This window comes from Phasianus colchicus, chromosome Z, assembly GCF_987193195.1.
Source record: "Phasianus colchicus chromosome Z, bPhaCol1.hap1.1, whole genome shotgun sequence".
NCBI lineage: Eukaryota > Metazoa > Chordata > Aves > Galliformes > Phasianidae > Phasianus > Phasianus colchicus.
This window is the reverse complement of record NC_143476.1, coordinates 79,711,952-79,738,763: the sequence shown is the minus strand read 5'-3', so window position 1 is coordinate 79,738,763 and position 26,812 is coordinate 79,711,952. Positions and strand designations below refer to the sequence as shown.

At 38.0% G+C, this 26,812-nt stretch overlaps 1 protein-coding gene across 1 annotated transcript in view; it reads right to left on the bottom strand.

The window, feature by feature from the left end:
• RICTOR (RPTOR independent companion of MTOR complex 2) overlaps positions 1-26,812 on the bottom strand; it is an 82,010-nt gene that overhangs the window by 37,313 nt on the left and 17,885 nt on the right. The window contains exons 3-9 of the mRNA XM_031594537.2: positions 25,597-25,694; positions 12,643-12,707; positions 6,321-6,452; positions 4,750-4,813; positions 2,554-2,680; positions 1,604-1,773; positions 1,295-1,362 (exon numbers count right to left, since the gene is read on the bottom strand). Coding sequence (XP_031450397.1) covers positions 1,295-1,362; positions 1,604-1,773; positions 2,554-2,680; positions 4,750-4,813; positions 6,321-6,452; positions 12,643-12,707; positions 25,597-25,694 — 724 coding nt within the window. The remainder of the gene's footprint in view (positions 1-1,294; positions 1,363-1,603; positions 1,774-2,553; positions 2,681-4,749; positions 4,814-6,320; positions 6,453-12,642; positions 12,708-25,596; positions 25,695-26,812) is intronic.

The following is a 26,812-nucleotide window of genomic DNA, read 5'->3' as shown; positions in this document are numbered from 1 at the left end:
CTATTCTTGATCTATCAGAGTAATCACTTCGAAGTCTCCACTGACATTAAGACTGCAGCAGGGGCCTAAGGACTTGGACACTGTCCAAATCTGATAACCTACTGACATTTAATAATTAAAAAAAAAAACCACAAAAATTGAATATGTGAGGTAGAAAGTGACTTCTGTGACCTATTCTAATTTCCTACAAAAAGAAGCTGCTGACTTGAGAGCAAGCCAGGTAATAATAATCAGGGCTTTATCCTGTTAGGTCTCAGAAATTTTCAAGGATGAAGGCTGTAGCATTTATCTGCAACAGCCTTTTTCAACACTTGAGTGATCTCCCAGAAATCTGTTTCTCAAGTTGGAACTTGTTTTTTCAGTCTATCTCTGCTGTTTCATGTTTTCACAATGCACCACTGACCACCTCTTCTTGATAACCTCTGCACAGATATTAGAAAGGTCCCTAAGCTTTCCCTTACACAGTGTGCTCCTGCTCCTTGGTCATCCTAAACTGAGAGGTCCAAAACCAGAACCAGTGGTTTATGTGAATTTTTGCAAGTGCAAATCGAAAAGAAAAATGACATCCCCCAACTTGTTAGCTATGAACTTTTAAAAGTAGCCTAACACACTGTCAATCTTGTCTGCCCCCCAGGTATTCTGTCTACTAGAACAGTTTCCCACCTAGTCAGGCTCACAGTCTACCTCATAATATGTCCTTCCAGGCATGGGACTCTGCATCTGCCCTTGCTGAATTTCATCGTGTTCTTTCGGCTCACTCTTCCTGCCTGAAGTCCTTCTGGATGCCAGCACTGTCTTTTGATTCTATCAGTTCCACAGTTTGCTACCATGTGTAAACTTCATGAGAGTGTACTTCATCCTCACCTTCAGGGAACTGATAAAGATGCTAAACTGCATAGGTCTCATGCTAAACCCCTGCAGTACCACTCTTACTACACGACCACAGGCACAATACAAGGGCTTAATTACTGCCCCCCCAAAGCCTGACTGTACAACCACCAAATGGAAACTAACTCAAACATACTAACACTGCAGATATTTAAGACAAAAAGAAATCTATACCAGAAGATACACAGATTGTGATAATTCCAGATAAAAGAAATATTACAGGAGAAAAATAATTTTATCTTTTAATTCTTAATTCCTAACAATGTTTTATAAACTTGCACTCTAACTAGCTATTGCATTCAACTTCGAACAGTTCAGTATTAGCTCTCTGATCTGTTTTGTCACTTAGGAGAAAAAATATTTCAGTTACAACTCCATGTACACAAATTGAAGCGCTAACACTTACTTGAGCTGTCCTTCTGCTGTGTCTGGATTATGCCTGTAGTGAAAATCTGTGTAAGGAGCTAAAATTCGCTAAACAAAAGAAAGACATGCATTACTTTCACATAACAAAACAATTAATGGATTTTGCCCTTTCATCAGTCCCACTACAACTTGTCATATTATTCTTTCTTTACAAATCATGCTCTTAGTTTAAAGGTTAATTGCTTTGACATTCTGCATTAACACAAAGTGTGAAATCTCAACTGAAAATTGAACATCTTCATTAACAATATATTGTTTAATTTCTGTCACTAAGTAAAAATGAACTCACCTCTAACTCTACATCTGCTCGCACATACTGACGGGTCTTTGGATGATTAATGAGGTGCAAAACGGTAGTTATCAAAGCTTCATTTATTCGGCTTAGCTGACAATCGATCACATTTTTCAGGATGGTACTTAAACCACCCCGAAGAGCCACCACCTCGGGATTCTGAAGTGCTAAACGAAAAACAGATCACTTCAACAGGTGATAGAAAACATCTCAAGATTTTCAGTACGACAAACTTGTCTGTTTAGCACATATATCCTTTCCTTCCTGAATACTGCTGAGAAACACATAAGGTTTATAATGGAACTGACAGACCATAGCAATGAACTGATTTTTAATTAATTTTCTCAACTAAAACTCTGTTCAAGCAGTCACCATTGTGAAGCAATTTTCCATCATATTTCTAACCAAGTTTCCATACAGTAAGGCTCAGGTTTCCCTGCAAAAAAATATCAGTCCAGAAGTACAAAACTTGGATACCTGTAACTTAAAAAAATTAGAAAATTACTTATTTCTTTAAACCAGAAAACTATGTCCTGAAAACGATGAAGTTATTTTGCATTAATATTTAGCTGAAAATACTCTGAAACTCACATATGGAGTTCTCACAACCTTGAATCCATTAATCCTAGAAATTATCAGCTGTTTGAAGAAAATACTTAACACAAAAATGCCAATTATTAAAGTACAGTATCTAAAGCACAGTACCCAAAATCTTTGATGTTTAAGAGATTTTCAGTTTAAAGCCCTTATTTTTTAATTTTAATATCAAGCTAGTAACTAAACCTACAAAACAGACATTAAGAACATTTAACCTCTGATTCATTAGTTAATAAACAAATTCACTTTATTATTTGAATAAAAGCTATTTACTATAAATACACAAGAGAATCCCTTCAAAAACTGATGACAACCATTTCAGTTTTCTTAGTTAGCTTCAATTATCTTACCTAGTTCACAGATAATAGCAATACATGCTCGAACCATTCTGTCTCTTTCTTGAAGGCCATCGTTTCCAACTGCTATTAAAGAATTAGTAATAGAGCTGGGGAACAATGAAGCATTCACAGTGATCATCTGTTAAAAGAAAAATATGATCTGGTTTTGTTACACTATTTTTCAAAATATATTTGGATTCAGCAGCATTGTTTCTTAGATAAAACCATACAAATAATTCCACATACAATTTGGCTATATCCTGCAAATCTTGTAACTTCTTATAGTATTCTGAAGTTTTTGAGAATTTACTTTGCCATTCTCTTCCTGCTTGTTTTTTTAATTATTTCATCATAATAAAGATACCTACTGACAAACAGAAGATTAGAAACTCTTCTATAAGATTAATCCATACCACAACATTCATTACACCTATTCAACTGTTAAATTTGCTAAGACCAAAATCACGTTTTTTAGGGACCTGCTGCTGCACATAAAGGAAGAGAGAGCTGTAGACAACAAAAAAACAACAATCAACAAAAGATGCTGCTACACTACTTGGAAGGCAACTGCTAGATACACCCCTGAACCCTCATGTAGTATCTGATCTTAGAAGTAACAGCTAATGTATTTTTATCATAAGCTATATAGCTACATCACAAAAAAATACAGATTTTAGACATTTCATATTGAAAACACAGATGAAACCAGATCTGCTCTCATATGTCAATAGTCACTAAATTAAGAAATAAAAAACACTTGCAATAAATTTAAGATAAAACAGAAAAGCTTTTTTTCCCAACAGTAAATGGTCCTTCATGCTATTTAAGAGCTCCTGTGCCAAAACTTTCAGCTGCTAGTTTAAGACAAGCAGAATTTAAACAACTTTTAAGGAGAAAGGCTGCATTCACACATTAAAGAGAAAAACAATCAAATTAAACAAATTCCTTCCCATTCCAAATAAGGCTTTAACTGATGCTGAAAAACTGTCTACTTACATATTTTCAGTTTGCTAAAATTAAAAACACATATCCTACGTACTATGGAACAGGAGCATTACTGGAATTAAGCAGATGTATTACTAAGGGGAAATAGTTTTTGTTGTTGTTGTCTGACTGCTTTAAAAGGGAACAACATATTTTCTTAAAATCCACCCAATCATATCATATTTTCTACTAATGAAAAATATGCAATGTGAAAAAATGCTCAACAGCCACCAAACATCTACAAAATTTTTCAAGTCAATTTGTTAAGATTTTCTTTCACATTCTTTTCTTTCCAAAAATAAAAAAGGTTTTAAAAAATTAGTCTTTTCAAAATTGTTTTGTCCTATGTTCATTCTTACAGTTCCCTGAGATGTCTAAGACATTGTTTTTGCCAAAGGGGATTGTTTTTCTTTATTTGCAATGCTAAAGCGAGAAGAAATACATTTTAACACTATCACAAGTTTATTTTTAAGACACATTTGAGAAACTTCTTGTCATACATAACATTATTACCACAAAACAGGAAGCCTTAAGATAACACTCTAAAGAAAATCCAAACTCTTCCCCACCCACATAACCTTTCATTTTTAGAACAGCATAAAATAATAATTAGCAATAGAATGGGTATATAATGTCTGCTAAATGCTAAACCACTTTCTGAAGCAACTTACTTTTACCCTTATAGACACTGTTAAGTTACAAAGCTCTCAATACAAAACATTCTCATAGAGCATAACTGAAATACAGTATTAACATGCCAACTGTTCAAAAAAGCAAGTAGACAAAAAAAATCTCCGAAGTTTACAAAGTTCGAAGTTGTTATTTTTTATTTCACTACCTAAACCTGCAAACTTTCTAAAACAAGTTTATCAATAAATATTCTTTATAGATATTAAAAGCACTTTCTTTTTTATTCTTCTCCTTTATGAAAAGGATAAGTGAAAGAATGCATTGAAGTTTATATGTTACTACTCTTAACACAGGAATTTTTGATATCAAAAATAAGGTAAAGAATTGTGTTCAGTTTTATCTCCATCAATGAAAAACCAGCAGCAATTTTCTAGCCTACTCAAGATTCTCAGTCAAAAAGATTAACATCAAAGTCAGTCTTTTTCCTCATGCAGTAACATCAGAGTATATAAAAAAAAGCTGCTGATGGAGAAATCCTGGGTCAGCATAGCTGACTGGTAGATGCAGTAAGACTATATGCAGTTAAATTTTTACCTTTCGGACTAATCGAAGTGCTTGTGTTCTTTCTACTTCATTACTCTGCTGTATGTCAATGCACCTAAAATAACAAAAAACAAAAACATGTTTCATTGTGGGTTTTTTTTATACCACAAACTTTCACCTTAACAGTTAACACACTGCGTGAGTATTCATGCAACTAATAAATGGAAGAAAGCTTATTATGAATAATTGTTTAAAAAACTCCCTTTAAGCAAGCATACTCATAGTTAGTAGATTACGCTCAGTTTATGTAATTTTCAGTTGTCTTTATCAAAAGTACATCACTAGAATACTTTCAAATGACAAGGCATAACAACTTCAGGAACAATTTAGTGCCAGCTGCATCTGTCATTTCAAATAAGGCTAAAGAAGAGCATTTTTACTATTTCAAATCAACATGTTCTGTGTGCTTTCAGATCAGGAAAAGTGCCTTTGTCCATCAAAATTTAATAGCATGCTAAAATTGAGGATGTGTGTGTACATTAATCCAGAAACACGCACACATTTGCATCATTATAACAAACTTGGAAATTTTAATGAAGGAAGCAATAGAAATAATAATAAATACATCTAGTCACCATGCTAACCTTATCATCTCATTGTTAGTTTGCTCTTTATTATTGCTGTGGTGTCATAGGTTATACTTACATTACAAATTCTCAGGCTTGAACTACTTTTTTTGTCCTGACTTTGTACTGGGCCTCTAAAACACTATGGTAATAGTGCTTCACGGGTTTATGAAAGGCAGGTCATGCTTGACCAACCTCATCTCCTTCTGGAGATGACTGGGTGACCAGACTGGTAGATGAGGAAAAGGCTGTTAATGTATACCTAGACTTCAGCAAAGCCTTTGACATAGTCTCTCACAGGCTCTGGGGGAGACTTCATTGTGGCCTTCCAGTATTTGAAAGGAGATACAAACTGGAGAGGGAACAGCTATTTACATAGGTTGATACTGATAAGACAAGGGGGAATAGTTTAAAACTAAGGCAGAGGAGGTTTAGGTTAGATAGTAGGAGGAAGTTTTTCACTTAGATGGTGGTGATGCACTGGAACAGGTTGCCCAAGGAGGTTGTGGATGCCCCATCCCTGCAGGCATTCAAGGCTGGATGTGGTTCTGGGCAGCCTGGTCCAGAGACTGGCAATCCTGTACATAGCAGGGGGATTGAAGCTAGATGACCTTTGGGTCCTTTTCAACCCAGGACATTCTATCATTCCATGCCAAAACAACAGAAACCATGAAAATTACTAAGGTTTCAACCTACTAATAATATCACAGGTTTATTTCTCATTAGTAGCATTTATGATTCAAAGACATCTTTATTAATTTTTTAGATTATTCACGTGTATCAAATATTAGAGTAGCACTGCCTTTGCATTAGAAGTTATGACTACTGTCCTCTTTTCAAGAGTTGGGTATTATTCACCTTGAATTAAATAGACTTGTAAAACTACATATAAAAAATGTAAGAAGATATTAAACCCATGCTCACCTGTCTCAACCATGAAAAACATATAATGTAAAATTTCAAAAAACTTCTATTACAGGAAGAAGGGAAAATTACCGGGCAATCAGGTAATCCACTTTCAACTTTAGCACCTTCTGGAGAATACTAGAGTCTCGAATGAGATAGCGAAGGGCTCGCAATCCTGCTGCTCGCACCTCTTTTGCTTCATTTAGTAAAGCTAACCGCAAGCTACGACAAAGGAAACAAAGAGTGCAAACAGTTATATAGTAGTTCATAGATTTTACCATCTGACATGTAGGTACTATGTACTCCTTTAAAATAAAGTGTGATTTTTAAAGAGAACTAAATTTTCCATCTTTGAAATATTGTACAATCCAGAAGTTGAACCCTCATCTTGCCAGAAGATGAAGACAATATATTAATCTGAACATTGCTTTACTTTTAAAATCAGTCTGTGCATCCCTGAAGTAACATATCACTATGATCTGTATATGATATGTTATTTAACAAAGCAGTTGAATACGAGAATAATCCTGAAAAGGCATCCTAGATCAGTTAAAATTTCCAAGAAGATACACAGGTAGACACGATTTCCTCCTCTGCTACACTGTTAACTCCTAAACATGGATCCTCAAAACAACATCTTGACACTGAACTGAGACAAATTTGTGTCTTAACTAATTAATAAGCACTTCTCTCTGAAGCTACTATAGCACCAAAATGTTTGTGTGAAATATGAAATTAAATGAAGAATACACATTACATAGCATAGATTTGTAAGCATCTCAGCAAATAACCAGAGCACATTTTTACCTACAAAGATTTTGAAAATATCGAAAAAGTGTGTTACCTGTACCAGTATAAACTATCCTAAACATAACTGTCATCACAGTGTATATCCTAAATACAGCAGGTTTGGTGTTTTTCGTTTCTATAGTTTTTTTTTAAGTAAGAAGGAAATGCTCTGAAGACCTCCAGATATGCAGCACGATAGTATTAAGTGGCACATGGTCCATCTGAAGGGCCTTAGTACATTTGCCCACTACCCTTAACTATAGAGGAAGAAAATACTCTTAGCCACATGTTTTCAGCAAACATCTGGGAATGTAAACACTTCAGCCAGTGAGATGGAATTTCAACCTATACTAAGAGATCTGTTTTTTTTTTCCCTCTTCTTATTCTAAAATGGTCATGCACAATAATCAACTATTTTAAGGCCAAGATCCTCTAGAGCTTTCTGGAGATCAATTCATCAGTCCGTGTGGAAGTCATTTTAACCGTAATCTACTCTACGAAATATCTAGACAAAATAGAAAGGCTGATGTACCACATGGAAATAAAGACAATCTGATTATTACTTTCTAAATCCAGCAGGGAATTATTTCAGGAAGACCATAATTATTGTAAAATCAAATATGACTTTTCACATAGAAGTTGAATGCTACTAATTGTCTTTGCTTACTTGAAGCTCAGTTAGTAGAAAATAAGAAACAGATTTTAAATATTGTGAGGTTAGGAAAAATTCTTCCTGTACGAAAGCAGCTAGGAGTAATTTCCAGAATCACTCAGGCAAAGCAGACAAAAAGAAGGATAAGCAGGTCTTCAGCTGTCTTAAGCAGAAAATAGGTATTTCTTAGGTCACGAGTCATCCTTTGTTTCTCGTATTGCAGATTTATAGAGATGGAAGTCAGAGAGGAGCACACACAAATCACTTCTTCCAAATGATACTCTTCTATTTGGAGACTTTTACTTTACTATTTAGAATTGGTTTGGATATTTCATTTTAGGACGCTCCAGAGTTTCCTTGTAATAGAGAAAGTATGCATTTCTCAAGAAAACAACACTGTTGCCACCCACGATGTTTCTTAAGATAGCCAAATACTGTTTAAGGATTTTTATCCCAAGAAAATTACATTTACGTTTATATTTGAGAGGAAAACTTTTCTTGAACAACAACAACAATCTTTCTCTAAAGTTTTTTAAAGCAATAATGCTTTGACAGCTTGTTCTACAACTCACAAGAGAAGACAATGCTAATTTGTAGACAAGAATTAGTTGAAAAACTACCAACAATGAAACCAGTATGAAGGACAACTCTAAGAAGTTACCCAAAAGTAGAAGAGGCATATTGCTATTTAAAAAGTGACAAAGCACTGAAAATGCAGACTGCCTGAAAGACATGCAGGTGATCTGAGACAGCCAGCATAGCTTTATCAAGAGTAGATCATGGCTGACCAATCAGTCTGGTGACCTATGACAATGACTGCATTAGGGGACAAAGGAAGATACGGTCCTTGTACACAGTCCAACACCACATTCTCATCTCTAAGACAGAGACACATGGATTTAAAGAGTAGTTTTCTAAGAAAATAAGAACTGGTTAGATGGTCACAGTCAGAGGGTTATCATCAATGGCTCTATGTCCAGGTGGATGCCAACTACAAGAGGTCTCCTCTAGGGGTCTGTCTTGGGACTAGCACACTTTAACATCTTGATAAATAACATACACAGTGAAATCCAGTGCAATCTTGTCAAGTTTACAAATGACAGCAAACTGAGTGGTACAGTTAATATAAAAGGAAGGGATGTCATCCAAAGGGACATGGATGAGCTTGTCATGTGGGCTCACATGAACTAACACTAATAGGTTCAAGAAGGCCAAGCATACTTGGGTGGGTCAATCCCAGATAAATGTACAGACTAGGTGAAGTACTCATTGAGAGCAGCCCTGCAGAGGACTCTGGGTTCTTGGTGGGCGAGAAGCTTGACATGAGCCAGCAGTGGACATTTTCAGCCCAGAAGGTCAACCATATCCTGGGCTGCATCAAAAGAGGACCGGCCAACAGGGAAAGGGAGGTGATTGTCCCTCCATCTGTTCTGCCCACACAAGGCCCATGTGGAGAACTGGGCTCAGTTCACAAAAGATATGGAGCCATTGCATTGGGTTCAGAGGAAGGCTACAAAGGTGACCAGAGGACTGGAATACCTCAGCTACAAAGAAAGGTGATGGGAGCTAGCCGTTTTCAGCCTGGTGAAGGGAGCTTATGAACAGGAAGGAGACCAATTCTTTACACGGACAGGTAGTGACAGGCAAGGAGTTTTATACAAGAAGAAGGAAGATTTATGTGAGATCTTAAGGGGAAATCCTTTACTCAGAAGGCGGTGAGACACCAGAGAAGCTGTGGATGCCTGATGACTGCAGACATTCAAAGCCAGGTTGGATGGTGCCCCAATCAGCATGATCTAGTGGGTGGCAACCCTGTTCACAGCAGGCAGTTGGAACTAGATGATCTTTAAGGTTCCTTCCAATCCAAGCCACTTTAGAGTTAGCTGACAAAGTCCCAAATTAGAAGCTTTAAAAATCCATCAAGCTCCAATAAAAGTAATTACATACAGAAAACTACAAGGCCAAACCAAAACCTTTCAATTGAAAATAAAGTAAAGAAACTAAGGCATCGGCTGATCATGATCAAACCACAAAACCCGAGAAAACATATTGGGCAAAAAACATAAATCTGACTTTTTAAAGCCAATAATTACAGAAGAAAAAAAAGAAAAAGTAAACCGGGGAGGGAAGGAGTGTTAATAACACAAACATAGATGTGTTGGAATAAGAAATGAAAACGGTAGAAGAGCTGAAAGAAATCAGGAACTATTAGGTATGAAGTTTGATGGGCCAGTGTGAAGTGTTTGGAAAGAACATTTACATGAAGAAGTATCTTCATGTATTTGTTAGCATTCTCTTATAAAACAGTACCAATCACAACAGAGGAAAGGTAATAAACTTTTCTACAGAAAGGATTCCATAGTTCATCCAGGCAACCATCAGATAATCTTGAAAGAAAACTAGCTAACCACATGAGGAAAAAAACGCAGTTCATGCAAACCAACTTCTGATAATCTTCTGAAATACCTAAAAAGTATATTAAAAAGGAAACACTTCCCTAACTTAGCAAACCCAACTTTAACACAAGAAGTTGTTGAAGACTGAAGGGATATACAGACATTTTAGAGTGATGAAAACTCGTCACATAAATCAACAGGATGAATGCAAAGAGCTAAGATGAATGAATGGAAGATTTCTGTCCTGACAAATTTTATCCTAATTTTTATTCTGTTAAGTATCAGGTTCACAGTCTCCTTTGAAAAACAGCATTTAATACACAATTCATATTTTGGAAAAAGACTATGAGAAAATTACAGATAGCATTATGTTAACTAGAATAGGATAAGGCTATAAAAATTTTCAAGGCAATTTAAAACTACCTGTATCTAAAACTAACAAGATTATGAAAATTCAAGACTGTTAAATTTGAGATAATGCAAAGGATTTTGAAGCAGCCAATGGATCAACTAAGCGATTCTGATCTGCACTTATGCGCATATCTGACTAAAAGCTAAAGAGACATTATGATGGTATAGGGAATAAAAACTTAACAGCATTCTACTTGCTCCAATATTTTAAGTGTCACTAGAGAAATGAAAAACTTGCTAACATAGCATTAAGACAGATAAACTTTAATACTGAAAAAAAGTACAGAAGGACTAACAAAGGACAAAAGTAGAAAGAATATTCACTGCCTACCACAGCTTAATTCTAAGACTTATTTCCTAAATTGCCTCATCCCCATTCTCTACAGTAAAAAAAAGTTATGGTTCTGACAGGTTTCTGAACCCATCAGGTAACTGTCCATATTATAAACTTCAAATGGCCAAAGTCTCTCGGTATGCTAAAGATCTCAAAAATTTGAGGCCTACCAGTGTTCCATGCTCTTCATGGCTCAAGATCTCTGCTAAGCTATCAATGGCCTGATGCTCTGGAAACCAGTAAGATCAATCTACACTGAGAATGACAATAAAACATGTCACTATTATCTCCATCTGCTGGCAGGAAAGAACTATAAGGCACCTAGACTAACTACAAAGAATGAGTTCTAAAAATCAGATCATCTAACTCAAGATTAACTGTAGTTACTGCAGATTACTGTCCACACTACAACTGTCCTTAATTTTGTTAAGTGTTCTGTCAGGATTAATGGCACCAAAACCTAAAATTTTATAGGAAATGTATAATTTTTCTTGAAATCTTTAATTCCCTTGCAGTGTAATGTTTTAAAGTTAACCATTTATACTCCACAAATGCAGAAACTCATACAGCATTTCTTATGTCCAATTAACTCCTTGCTTTCAAAATGAATTTGTTCTCTACTACAAGATTAGCATATGAAAATCTAAAGCAAAGTTAAGAATGTCAGCAGAGCAAGTTACAAACTTAAACTATTTCCAAAGGAGTATACGTATTTAGCCTAGCTCAAGGTCACAATCTACACTCACTAGAAAGTTCAGCATTTACAGCTATTTTTCTTTTCTCTGTCTGCTGAGAAATAAAGTATTTTTATCCAATTATGTCAGAATTAGCAGATCTTTGAGAGTTTTTTTCCTATAAAAACAAACAATATTTGCATAACCTTTCCAGACTTGTATTTAAAAATGTGTGGTAAATTTTTAATTTTGAAGCCATACCCTCCAGTGATGTTTTGTATCAACACAGAACACTACAGCAGATAACAGAGATGAGGAGATTATTAAGTACTAAAGTTTTAAACAGCTAAATATGTATCCACGGAAATATGAGAATTTAAAATAACATTCAGCTTAATCAGAGAAAGTCAGTTCTATTTAACAAAAGTACCTACAGCATCTGCACAAAAATCACACTAATTTTACTTAACTTTTACTTAGATTTTACTGAAAGATTGATTAGCTTTTCTAAAATTGCTCTCCTAAATTAGGAGACTACATTTGAAAGAACACAGAATCATTAAATACTGGATCATGTTTCTTTTATACCATCAATGCTGAAACCTCAGTGCCAATTTGCTAGTGCCTATACAAATTCACAGGAGCTCTGGAAATATGCATGTAGTTACTTTTAACTGTCAGAAATTGATACAGAATGTAGGAAAATTCCACTTGGAAGTATACACACAGTATCTTAGCAGCAAGTTAAGCGGCACTGCAAAGCATATGCACATACATAAAAATAAAATGTTCTCCTTTAAATCTGAGATCAACATGAAGAGTATGTACACTTCAAATTCCTTAAGAAAAGATTTTTTTATATAAGCCCTTCCTGCAAGTACTGAGATGTTTAAAGGTATTTTTGCATTTGAGGAAATATAGAACAAATATTCATACTAATGTTTTTTCCCCTTTGCCTGAAAGTGTATTATATACTTCTGATTTTGCACATTAAAATACTCATAAAGTGTACATTCATATTATGACATATTAAAAACACTGGAGCTATAAAATGTCAGGGTCAAAAAATACAAATGAAGTTTATTTAGCTGCACTTAAGTCAACCAAAGTACCATAGTTTTACCAAAGTAACATCCCGGTTTTCCGTTTAACTTACCATATTATGATTCTGTCATATGTAAAACCTAGCTTTTCTTCAGCATGGCCAGTATTACAAAGAAGCTGAAAAAAATAAAATAAAAATAAAAAGCATATGTTACTTACAACTCTGTAAAAAATGACTGCATAAAATGTAAGATATTTGGTAGTACTTCCCAAGTAATGCAAGGAATTTCATTCATCACAAGGGGAAGCATACCAAAAATCAGACTTCCTTGATTATTTCTGCTGCCAGTATTCTGTTTCTATATACATGAGATACAGAAGTCATACTCCTCTTAGAAGAGAAATGCTTGCACAACTGTATAACTTGTCTACTGACAGATTTTTCAACTCTACTTTCAAATGCTATGTTTCAGATTGTTCCTCTAGCTGCTCTCAGGCTATCTGTAGAACATGTACTTGTTGTGCAACTGGTAACCTCAGCAGAGATTAGAAAGCCTAAAGAATGTAAAACATTTGCATTGGAAAACACAGCTAGGGTAACAGTTTCGAAGCAAAGCTAGACAGAGATTATCCACAACAGCACAGGCATACAAAAAAGGAGAAGCTGAAAATGTGTCCCACAACAGATACTCAGCCTGACCTGCCATAAAATTCCTCAGGATTTGCAATTTTTGGTACCTCTAAAATAACTGCAAAGATTGAATGTATTCTAATAAGCTGTAGGAACTTCTAATCACTTCAAGCTCATTTGTCAGTTATGAGGCTTAATTTTTATAAATGTAGTTTTCAAGGCCAAAACCAGTCTCAAAAGTAGCAAATCTAATGCATTTTATGCTTTAACATATCAAGAAAAAAAAATAAATCTCTTATTCAAGAAGACCTGATACTGTTCTCCTTCATATGAACAGCAAAGAAGTTCCTACACATCTTATTTACTGCCCATTCCAAAAATAATAATGCAGTACTATTGCCAAAGCACTAGAAATAAAGGACTTCAAAAAACTCAAGGGACTAATAACTGACTGCAATAGTTCTGCAGTCCCTTTCTTTTGAAAGAGATATTCATTGAATTCTAAGTCAAGGAAGTATTAACATTTTTCCTCCGTAAGGAAGGTCAGTATTTGTGCAACTAGTGAATACCACAGGAATTATTAAAATACAGCAAACACTGCCTATTTATTATTAATTCAATTTTATTAGCACAACAGTCACTCAAAATGAAGATATTTTAATTGTATGCTCAACAAAAACAAATTCTTGCAAGAACTACATTATGTATTAAGAATTTTTTTTTTCTGAGAAAAATGCACAACAACTATGCTGAAAATCAAAGCTGTTAGTGAGACAGAGTATTGTAGCCCAAAGATGGAGCTGATCAAGGCCATTTTAATAATCTAAGTTAAATGTAATCTTGCCAATTTTCCATTTTTCTTAGCAGTGTCTATAAGTAGAAATAATAAAACATACGGAAAGTTATTATACAACCAGCTTCTCCCACCTCTCAATTTTAAATAATAAAACCAGGCAATTGCATGCCTTAACTGGTTGTGACAATATGTGAAATCCTACTGTCAATCTGTTTTTATGCCATATTGCTGGACTGCCTAAGGCCACCACTGCTGTCTTAGCATTTCTATTGATATCTCATGAACTGTAAAAATTGGCTGACAGAGTGTAAGCAAAACAGTGTGAGAAGACAGCAAGTAAAAACAGTTTCTTGTTCACTTCATACAAGTTCATCAGCAGTCATTCAGGTTCAGTCATTATATATCTAGACCTCTTCTCTCATTCTCCCCACTAACAAATGAACAAATGACAAAACTGAATTTAACATACACCAGACCATTTTCAGCAGCCTTTGCCCTACACTCTGATATATGAACAAGCTGCTTATTTCAATGGTTCTGCAGACCAGCCTCAGAATATACCCCTACAGAACCACAGCTCTGTTTAACGTGCAAAGGGAATTATAATTACAAATGCAGAAATTTTACTTAAAAAGCAGTTGGTCCTGATAGTAGACTGTTATTTCAGGTAATCTCAAGCCTTACTACTGGATAAGATTTCAATTTTTTCTTCCATATTCTTCCATAAACTAGAAACAGCCTTGCAACTGATGTGCTCACAACAGCAGGCAGCAGAGAAACTCATATCCTGAAGTGCTACTATACGCTCAGGTCTCAGTTCTCAAGACTAGACTAGAGCTTGTGCAAAATAACTGCTCTCTGTCAAACACACACAGTGTGGCTATTAGCCCCTTGGTACTGACTGTTTTCAACATTTTGATCTTAGTCTGAAACTCAGTCGTAAAAACTGATGATATTTTGTAACTTCAGGAAAGTTTAATTGCTGTATGAATTTCTGAATATGATAATTGTTATCAGTGTGTGCATGCATGTGAAAAACCCCTCACAAGAGAATGAATAGTTGAATAGCTGAAAAAAAAGTAAACTCAAGACTAGCTACTAGTTAGTTATTCTCCCCCCAAGGGATCACCATCACTTAAATACTGGATCTCTTTAGAATTTGCACAGTATCATGTTCTTATAGGATTACTAGCTAGAAAATAATTTAAAAGATGGACAGCAAGTTCAGAATTCAAAATCTTTCACTGATTCAAAAGGAATGCCCAAACTGGACAAGAAAATTCTATTAAGTGAATACCGTATCATAACAATCAGGCTACCATGCATTAAGAGTCACAGAAAAACTGTGAAGAATCCAGCAGAGAAATAGAAACACTCCAGAAATGACAATCAGAGTATCAAATAGGGAGTATGGTAACAATTTTCAAAAGTAAGGTAAGATTTATGAGTTACAGTAGTATATAACCTAAACAATTGGAAACATTAATCTTAAACATAAGGTAGTCCTATTAGGAGTGTTTTCTTTGCAATAGGCGTATATCATGTTTGAGTGACTTTTTTTTTTTTTCTACTTCGCATGCTGCTCTTAAGCTGCATAAACAAAATTTTGGGCTCCACATTGCAAGACCAGACATACTAGAGTAAGTGGAGCAGCAAAATATATACAGGAGATAGAAAATACATTGATTGAGTTAATTTACCTTAGAAGAAAAATACTTATAAAGTAAGGGTGGATTGAAGGCTGCTTACAAATAAGATACTGTTCAGCTGGTCTGAATACTTTGGGTATTTGCTTGGTTATAAAAGTCTGGTCTGAAATATATTTAAGGCAAAATCTTTCTACTTTCTCTCCATTTCATTTTCAAATAACATTACGCAGATCAATGAATCTGGACCTAATGCAGTAATTTTTGTAGTTGGCTCAGTTCCTGATAAAGACAGGTCTGCAGAAGGCCAGCTGTACCCTGGCTTGATCAAGAGAAGCGTACCCAGCAGGACATGGGAGGTTAATTCTGCCCCCCTACTCTGTTCTTTGTAAAATACTACCTGGAGTATTGTGTTCAGTTCTGGAACCCCCAACACAAGAAGGACATCGAGCTGTTGGAGCAGATCCAGAAGAGGGCCACGAAGATGATCAGAGGGCTGGAGGGAGGGGCACCTCCCATATAAAGACAGGCTGAGAGAGCTGGGGCTCTTCAGCCTGGAGAAGGCACTGGGGGGATGTTATAGCAGCCTTCCAGTACCGGAAGCAGGCTTACAGGAAAGCTGGAGAGGGACTTTTTATAAGGGCATGTAGCAACAGGATATGAGGAGATGGCTTTAAACTGGAAGAGGGTAGATTTAGACTAGATATTAGGAAGATATTTTTTACTATGATGGTGGTGAAGCACTGGAACAGGTCACCCAGTGAGCCTATGGATGCATCCTCCCTGGAAGCATTCAAGGCCAGACTGGATGGGGCTTTGAACACTCTCGTCTAGAGGGAGGTGTCCCTGCCTATCGCAGGGGGTTGGAATGAGATGACCTTAAAAGTCCCTTCCAGCCCAAACCATTCTATGATTCTATGATATATTCCTAACTGTAATGCTTAACAGTTAATACAAGTTTGTGGGCAAAAGCATTATCAGAACACTAAACAAGTTCTTTTACCTTGACAATGTTACAGTTCACTAAAATGGCAAAAATTACCCAACCATTTAAATTCCTAGGATTAATCAAATACACTTCATGTTTTTTATATTTACGTATATATAAATATACACATGTGCATACAACCTGTATTTTGCATGTTAGAATCACAGAATCGCCAGGGTTGGAGGACCATGAAGTTCCAACCCCCCTGAACAGGCAGGGCCACCAACCTTCCTGCCTAATGCTAGACCAGGCTGCCCAGGGCCCCATCCAATCTGGCCTTGAACACCTCCAGGGACAGGGCATCCACAACCTCTCTGGCAGCCTGTTCCAGCACCTCACCACTCTCTCTGTAAAGGATTTCCCCCTGACGTCCAACCTCAATCTCCCCTCCCTCAACTTAAAACCATTTCCCCTCATCCTACAGTTATCTACCCTTTCAAAGAGTTGATTCCCCTCCTGTTTGTAGGCTCCCTTTAGGTACTGAAAGGCTGCAATGAGGTCACCAGCCTTTTCTCCAGGCTGAACAAGCCCAGCTCCTTCAGCCTGTCCTCACAGGGGAGGTGCTCCAGTCCCCTGATCATCTTTGTGGCCCTCCTCTGGACCCTCTCCAACAGCTCCCTGTCTTTTTTGTACTGGGGGCTCCACACTTGGACGCAGTACTCCAGATGGGGCCTCATAAGAGCAGAGTAGAGGGGAACAATCACCTCCCTGTCCCTGCTGGCCACTCCTCTTTTGATGGAGCCCAGGATACCATTTACCTTCCGAGCTGCAAGGGCACACTGCTGGCTCATATTAAGTTTTTCATCTATTAAGACCCCCAGGTCCTTCTCCACAGGACTGCTCTCAAGGACCACTCCTTCCAGTCTGTATGGATGCCCGGGATTTCTCCGGCCCAAGTGCAAAACTCTGCACTTTGCCTACATCTAAAATTTAAAGTTTTTGATATAATGGTAAATTAATGGGAATAGCACAAAACATCTATGAACAGATGATTTAATACTAACGTGAAACAATACTTACTCTAGGCCAAACAGTGACTAACTTACAGTGAGGGTTTTTTTTTTTTTTTTTTTTTATGTTTACTGTCAGCTATGAGTTTTTCATGCTACGTGGATGAGTCATAGCAATATGAGCAACACATCAACGTGTCTTGGATACAGTAGCTGAAAACAAAACCACAGGAGGTCAACAGCATACACAAACTAAGCACACAGACTCTTCCATGTTTAAAATTGATAGAACAGCTATAGCAACTAATAAAATTTGGTATTATTCCATATGTCCAAAATGATATTATTACACTAATTTTTGAAATACAGATTGAATCACAATGGTAACATTAATGAAGAGGTTGCTTAGCAGATTACAGTCTTACTAGAAAACTTTATGGAAACTACAGACTCTTGATTTAGACCCATTTCTTCTTCAAGTTTGTTCCATAGCTGAATATCCCTATTAGTAGCATACTTTATCAAGAGGTACCAAGTTTTGTTCATAATGGTACAGTTATTTGGATGAATGTTACAGTCAGTAGTTCCTGCATTCAGACTTTATAATCTCTGGGACAAGAAAGACCCTAAAATGACATGTCTATGAGTCAGACAGACACAGACTTTGGGACAGCCCCCAAACTCAGCCCACTTTCTATCAAAATCCAACAGAATGCTCAAAAGCTAGCAGGTACACGGAGCAGTAGAGACTCATTAAACAATAAACCAAAAAGTTTTTGAGCTTACTGATAATTATTTGTATTATTTATGCAATTCAGCTGCTAGGGTCCAGATAAAAAGAATTATGTTACATCTTGTCCTGAAAAATGAAACTGTCTGTGAATGAACAAAAGTGCCACAAAATCTGTTTTTGTTCTTTTTTTCCTGTTAATATTTAAATAGTGTTAGCTTTAAGAAGTATAAATCTCTCAGATGCTAACAGGGAAACAAACCTTATATACTGCAAGATTCTAAGTGAGTACTTCAAATACAAAAGACCTTTTCAAGTAGGTAAATACAACTGTACTTTTCCTTTCTGGTTTTCAGTAATTCATCACTTACTACTTCTCACTGGGGTGGAAAAAACCTCCAGAAAGCACCATCAGGTTTTGTTATTAATCAGTATAAGATGGGAAACTACAAGGCGGTTGCCTTCTCTGGATGGCTTTATAAATCAAAGTTGCTTAAGCAAAGACAGCTCACTGAAGCCAGAGGCACATAACATTCTAAACCACTATTATAACTGCAGGTGCAACCGTCCATTTATTAAAAGGTCAAATCCTTGTTTTCAGGTCAAAATTCCCATTACTTAAATAGCGATAAAGGCACTTTGAAAGTTACATGATTGTTTTCGCCCAGTAGAGGCCAAGCAGTCCTCCATAAATCATTTTACCTTCGAAGTCACTGCTTCATGTACTGGCTGATGAGGAGCAGACAAGGAGAAAAAAATTGAGAACTAAATATTCTTTCCAGTACTCTGAATATCAGTCAGAACCATGAATGTTATGTCTTTGAGTAGAAAATGGAAACGTTACATGCTTGTAAGATGAGAATACTTCATGGTCTGCAATCATGAAGCCAAGGAATTGAACACTAAGGTTTTTACTATTTAGTAGTACTAACTAATTTTTGATGAATGAAATACAACTTTCTATAAAATACCAGCATACTTTGCACAGTAACAACATATGCTGCACTAGCTAAAACTTCTCTTGAAAGGAAAAAAAAATGGAAATATAATTCCAACTCTGACACGCTCACTAATTTCACATTAAGTATCTACCTTAAACCATCATTCTTGGAAATAAAGAAAGAAATCCTACTTATTGCTCATCATAATTATTTTTATTATTATTTTTTTTAAGTTATCGACCTTCTGCATAAAATCTTGCGAGTCCAGTAATTCTTTAAACAAAAGTAAACAACCTTAAAATAATTTTGTGTATTTGTACTCTTGATAACATACAAATAAAAGAAAAAAAAAAATCCTTGAAAATCTAGTCTCTTTCATGGGAAGAAATATAAACATATCTCAGATACCTCTGAATTAATGCAAAGTTTAAAGTCAACCACAGGGTCTGCCAGGAAAGTCATGTTAACTTGTTACTAGTTTTCACCTGAATAGAAGTGTTCTGTTCTCTCTGAGCAGAAGACTAGAGCAGTATTCCTTTGAAATGTAACAGCTACTCAGTCTTTGAAGGAAAAATTTGGGTCAGCAGGAAGCAATTGTTTCATGCTAACATTTTCCAACCATTTTGTTGCTTTTTTTAGTGTAGTAACACTCATAGTAGGAGAGTTTTGATTTTATAGTTTGGTTTCTTTTTCATATTATTTTATCCGAAATACACTATTAAAAATGTCAGAGCTACTTTCCCTACCCACAGTATAAAATACAGGGTGCTCAAGCACTGGCTGACCAGAGAGGCTCTGGACTCTCCTCCGTGGAGATCTTCAGAGGCCATCTAGACGTGATCTTGGCTACCCTGCTCTGGGCGTTTGTACCTAACAAGTGGTGGAACAGATGGACCCAGAGGTCATGTCAACCTCAGCCTTTCTATTACTTTGTTATTACAGACTTCCACATGGGTCATTAAACACTAGAATACACAGACAAATGAAGTTCATCAACACCAGTAAGATTTCAAGACAGAATACAGACATCCCCAGCTGTTAACTTATCAAACAAACATATCAAACATTTTACTGCCTTCCCCATACTTCTATTTCACAAACAAGGAACTGAGACTATGTCAGTACATAGCTGCAGATGAGAGTGCAGAAGTGAAATAAAAAACTCCCCCCATCTCCAGACTTTTACTCTTAACCACCTCTTAACCACTAGAATGAAAAACCAAGGACAGTTTTTCAACAAAGGGCAATTTGATTGCTGAGGTTCGTTGCTTCGGAGACCGTCCCAGCCAGAACCGCAGCGACTGACCGGGAGGTACAGGGGGGTTTCGGTTGGTTCCCTCATCCAGGGATCCCCAAAACAACAGAGCAGCCGGGCAGCTGCTCTGCAGCCACGCTCCCTGCCTAGAAAAAGCCTCCGGGACAGAGAGGAGGAGTCAGGGTGTGAGAATCACGTGGGCTGTTTTAACGAGGAGAAACTGTAAGCCACCCATCCACGGGACTACACAGCGAGGAGGGTTGTTATCACTGTGAAGCGAGTGATAAGTGCGGGGGCTCCTGTTAACGATGTGGCAAGGGCAGAGCCAGCACTGCCGGCAGCAGGGCGGGGCTGATCAGTCACACCCCATTAAGACTGTCTGGCAGTGTTAGTGAGCCTGGTTTGCCATGCCTGCACCCCGGCAGAAGGCTACCTCCGCAAAAATTGTGAAGATCCAGACAGAGGTCCCATGTTCACGCAGAAGGAAGACTGCAGCCAAGAAGAATGTGGAGACCCAGCCTGAGGTCCGAACACAAGACACTAGCGTGCAGGTCACTGGCTGTGGTGAGTGCCAGGCGATGGAGGCAGCAGTTGTATAAGATGTGACCAGCAAAATGACTTACTCATCCTTGTGGTCATCCTGAAGGAGGAGGTGGAGATGCTGAGGACCATAAAGGACTGTTAGAGGGAGACTGATTGGTAGTGCCGGTCCCTGTCAGCCCAGACATCTTGGCACACAGCTGAGGCTCCACGTGGAGCATGTCACCCCCTGCCGACCTGCAAACAGGTGGGAGAGGGGAACCAGCAGGCAGACGGTGCTGCAGTGAGCCCCCCGTTCTCCCCTCCCCCTAACAACAACAGTGAAGAATTGGGGGGTGTGGGGCAGTAGCAAAAGCATCTGGGTGATATTCAACAGACAGTGGCAGACCCCCTGCCCTGCTGTTGCCAAGCAGAGCAAGGCAATTTGGGAGAGGAGGAGTGGAAATGGATACCGACTCAGCAAAGTAGGCATTCCCCATCCCAACCATCCTCGGCTCCTGCACAATAGGTTTGAGGCTCTGGAACTCAAGGGAGAGGTGAGTGGGGGTGTGGAGGAAGGCCCACCTGTGTGATTGCCTTGGGTGAAGTGGTCAACCCCACACCTCCAGACAGCCTCCGCCCAGAAGAACAGAAGGGTGGCTGTCGTAGGCAACTCCCTGCTGAGAGGAACAGAAGGCCCTATATGCCAGCCTGACCCTACCCCTAGGGAGGTGTGCTGCCTTCCTGGGGCACGGATCAGGGACATTTCTAGGAAACTTCCTGGACTGATTCACCCTTCTGACTATTACCCCTTATTGATAGTTCAGGCTGGCAGTGACAAAGTCACTGAAAAAAGCCTGAGGACTATCAAGAAAGACTTCAGGAGACTGAGGCGGGTAGCTGACAGAGCAGGCACGCAGGTGGTTTTTTCTTCTATACCTTCAGTGGCAGGGCAGGACACTGAGAGGATCCAAAAAATCCACCTCACAAATAAATGGCTTAGAAGTTGGTGCAAACACAGGAATTTTGGTTTTTTTGACCACAGGACAATTTACTCGGCACCTGGCATAGTGGCTGCAGATGGAAGTAGCCTGTCTCCAAGGAGTAATAGGATCTTAGCCAAGAACTGGCAGCACTCATTGAAAGGTCTTTAAACTAGGTATGAAGGGGGAAAGGGACAAAATGAGGGCTGCTGGGGTTGAGCGGGTTGTTCATGGGCTCATAACAAGCTTGATGGGCCAAAAGTGTGGAGTACAAAGGGATGGACTAGGGCAGGGGGATGCTGGAGACGCTGCTGTTCTAGGGGATCCTAGATCCTCTGTAAAGGCGGAGAGATGGAAAGCCCAGCTGAAGTGCCTTTCTACCAATGCATACAGCCTGGGAAATAAGAAGGACGAGTTGGAAACCATGATGCACTTGGAAATTTATGACCCTGTTGCTATCATGGAAACATGGTGGGTGAAAAACAATAGGAAGACATTCTACAGGTACAGTGGCCAGAAGAGACAGGCCAAAGCGAGTGTACTTCCTTTGGTAAATGTAAAAGGAGAGCTGGCTTTAACAGATGAAGAGTAGGTTGAGGTACTGAATGAGTTCTTTGCCTCAGTCTTCACTGGCGGCCAGGATTCTAATACTTCTCACATCCTCGAGCTCTGCATCCCTAAAACTCTAGGTGAGGACCGGAGCAGTAAATCCCCCCTCTCTCTCCCCACTGTAAGGGCAGAGCAAGTCTGAGACTGAGTCTTGCCTCATGAGACTGAATGTGTACAAGTCTATGGGGCCGGATGGCGTGCATCCCAGGGTTCTGAAGGAGCTGGCTGAGGTGGTTGCTGAGCCACTCTCCATCATATTTGAAAAGTCGTGGCTGTCAGGTGAGGTCCCAGATGACTGGAGGAAGGGTCACGTCACTTCTATTTACAAGAAAGGGAGCAAGGAAGACCCGGGGAAATACAGGCCGGTGAGTCTCACCTCTGTGCCTGGGAAGATCATGGAACAGATCATCCTAGATGACATGCTTGATCACATGAGGAATGAGCATGTGATCTGAAACAGCCAGCATGGCTTCACCAAGGGAAGGTCATGCCTAACCAATCTGATGCCTTCTATGATGGAGTGACAGCATCAGTGGACAAGGGGAAGGCGACTGATGTCATTTACCTGGACTTGAGCAAGGCCTTTGACATGGTCCCCCACCACATCCTTATCTCCAAATTGGAGGGATGTGGATTTGATCAGTGGACCACTGAATGGATACGAAATTGGCTGTGGATGCCCTATCCCTGGATCCCTATCAAGGCCAGGTTGGATGGGACCCTGGGCAACCTGCTCTGGTTTTAAATGCGGAGGTTGATGGTCCTGCCTGTGGCAGGGGGATTGGAGATTCAGGATCCTTGAGGTCCTTTCCAACCCGGGCCATTCTGTGACAGTTCCAACCACAATACATTTTGCAACTTTTATTGCACTTCATTACTTGATTTGCAATTCAAACAAAAATTGGAGGAGTTTTCAAAATTAAACATACAAATTATATGCTTATATTGGCCTCCCTGGAATATCTGCTTTGTAAGTGCTAAACAAATGCTAAACAGATTAGGATGACTGCCTTGCACAAGGTCATTCTGATTTAGGATCAAACCCAATTATGAACTACGGTCTCTCTTCAGAAGTCAAAGATGCAAGTTACTTTTCAGAAACTCTTCATTCCTTGCCACTATTCAGTTGACAAAATTCTTACCGATGTTCCTGAATGCATTTTCCAATTTTAACACTAGGTCAGTATTAAGAATAGCAGGTTTTCAAAATATTTCATCATGAAATCATTCAAAATTAACTTCCTAAAAGAATTTTTGGTTCATCCTTTAATCACATTATTTATAGGTAATTAGCATCTGTTGACTTTCAGTAGTAAAATCAATACTGTTTTAGGCTCCATAATTTTAAATTCTGACTTCTCACTGAAAATTATGCACCCGGGAACCTAAATCCAGCTCTTTAGTTTTAAGGTAGCTAGAGAATTTAGAGGTAAATGAATTTATACATTTCCAAATCAGCACAAAAACACACAAGCCTTTTATTGCAGTTTAACAGTGACTTTTTTGAACTAGTTTGGAATCTCAGTAACAGTAGCAGCATTTGTCAGTTAGTGGATGCAGATGCAATTTTAAAAAATGACAGATTTTACTGTAAATGAGCATAGTTTCTCAGCAAATGCTATGCGTTTTCATGTACTCTGAAGCAACTCAAGATGAAGTACTTAAAGCTTTGTTATTAAAACACTAAAAGACAAGTTTACTTGCTATCTTAAGTTTGTTCACAGCACTCACGCTCCTGCCAAATGTATCTCATATGCTATCACTGGAGTGTTGTAGAATTTATAAGGAGTGCTTTCAGCAGCCAAGAAACAAGCCTACTTGAAAGATTATGATGAATGTTTGTCCTTCTCATATCAATTGGCTCCAAATTTACCCCTGATCTTTCATTCTTGAGTGCCTCAAAACTGTTAAGTAGCCTCCTGGCTGTCTTAATGTTATCACATGCAACAATGATAATTTAAGCCTTGCTTTCCCACAAATTCTCTACTACCACCTCCTTTCCTGGTTACTGCCAATTGCAGAATCCATCCTGCGTGGCTGAGAGAGGTTTCATCTCCAAGAACGTAGCCCTAAATGTGACACTATCAGAAAGGTGTACCAACTCCTGTGTGTCAATACATTTGCTCAGGTAACACAAACACTGTAGCACCATTGCTGCCTATCCCACTTACTGCAAAACATTTCTCTCTTGCCTTGATATCTGGAATGCCGATTCAGCCACAACCATTCACTATCCTACAGCAGACATCATCTTCCCAACTCACTGCTCACCTCCCAGTCTTCTCTGCCCTCTTACACAAATTGTTCTTTGATCAAAAAAGAAAAAAAATCATCATACTTGCTCTCATTCTGAAGGTCTTTCACAGTCTCTTTCCTCTCTCTATCATCTCTCATTCTGCAGTTATTAACTATCAAATCCTACCATCTCCCAACATACTTACCAAACTTTCAAGCAAAGATCTTTTATATTCCCATGAGCAGGAACTCTCAGTTTGAAAAAAAAAAACAAAAACCAAACACCTCAAAAAATCAGCAATATAGATCACTTAATGAAATTGATCCTTTAAATCTTTTTCCATACCAACAATGGAAGTTGACAGCTTTTATACTATATATACTGCTCAAGCCACTGCCTATCATGCTTCCTAATACAGCCTTTCCCCTCACCATGCTTTGTCAGTTAACATCCAGAGAGTCATACATTTCAGATATTTTATTCAATCCTGTGAAGCATGAACCAATCCTTTAGCTCTATCTGAGCAACTTAATCCCTGAATTAGGAGACTATTCAGATTCCTATGCACTACAATACCACAAAGTCAGTCAGCAGACACAAATTTCAGCATGATTTTGTATTCACCTGTTTGCTTGTCCTTGTTTATTCCTTCCATCTCCCAAATCTTGTAAACTTTCACTATTTTATTATACTGTTTGATGAATCTTACAGACATCTGAAAGAGTACATGCAAAGCATTTTGTCCATTTGACCACTTGTTTTGACACCATATGAGCACCTACCTTAGTAAAATTGTTCAAGTGACCTAGTTTCCTCATATTTGATACGCCTTGTAACTTGGCCACATTTTGAAGAATCTCTCTCATGTTATCACAGGGTTCTGGAAAAGAGACAGGTTATTAGTAGACAATTAAAAAAAAATCAAATCTAAACATGCATCCAACATGCAGTTTCCAAAGCATGGTATTTTCCTCCTCCTAACTAAACATGCAGATCATTTTCCTTCAAGCAGCATCAGTTGGATTTATGTCTAGGATCAAAGCCACGTACACCAAAGTTCTTTAAAATAAGTGATAAAGCCTAAAATAGGAGTCTTGCTCCTCCTCTTTCTCCCCCTCTCCAAATAGAGTCAATGGGATTTCTGGAAGACAAGACTTATTTGCTCTCCATATTAACAGGATTCAGACACCAGTTGCTGGCACTGTATTTTGCTGAGAAACAGAGAAGGACTACCAGACATGGGAGAAGACATGATATTTTCCTGTCTTTGGGAATAAGACCAGGGGTACACACAGAGTAGGACGAAAAGCACAGAACAGGCTTGGTCACAGAGATGCACACAAATCTACTACATCAAACTCAGTAAGCTTTGTACCCAGCAGAACCCAGTTAGAATAGTTTTCAACAATTTTCTTGATTGCAAGGTTGTTGTGGAGTTTTTGATTAGATGCTGTATTTTGTGATACCAAGCACTATAATGCTGTCAACAGCACTATAGTTTGAAATAAAATACAAGGGATAGACTAGAGACATGAACGACTGAAATCTACTGTTACCAAAAAAGAATAAAAAAAGCAAAACAAATTCTTAAAAAGCTTTGAGAGAACTCCAAACACTGAACATCTGGAAAGCTGTGTTTGTTGTGCCCAGTGTTAATTTCCAGTGAAAGAAACTTGCTTCCTACTGCAGCATAGGCAGCTACAAGTAAAGTTGTGGTGTGTTAATAAAACTCTCATACTTCCCCATTCATTCTGCAAGCGTTATTTGTATATTTTTCAGTATCTAAAGGAAACTAAAAGCAGATATGGAAGAAAGCACCTTCTCACTACCTGTCTACACAACAAGCTGAATTTGTTACCAGCTTCTCTAGTTTACGATTGGTAAGTTTAAAGAAGCAGACATAACTAGTATCCTGAAGGATGTATTTGGAATATAATAGAGAGAAAAGTTTTCAGGAATATTAGGCAGAATTTATTTAAAAGACAGATGACTACATGG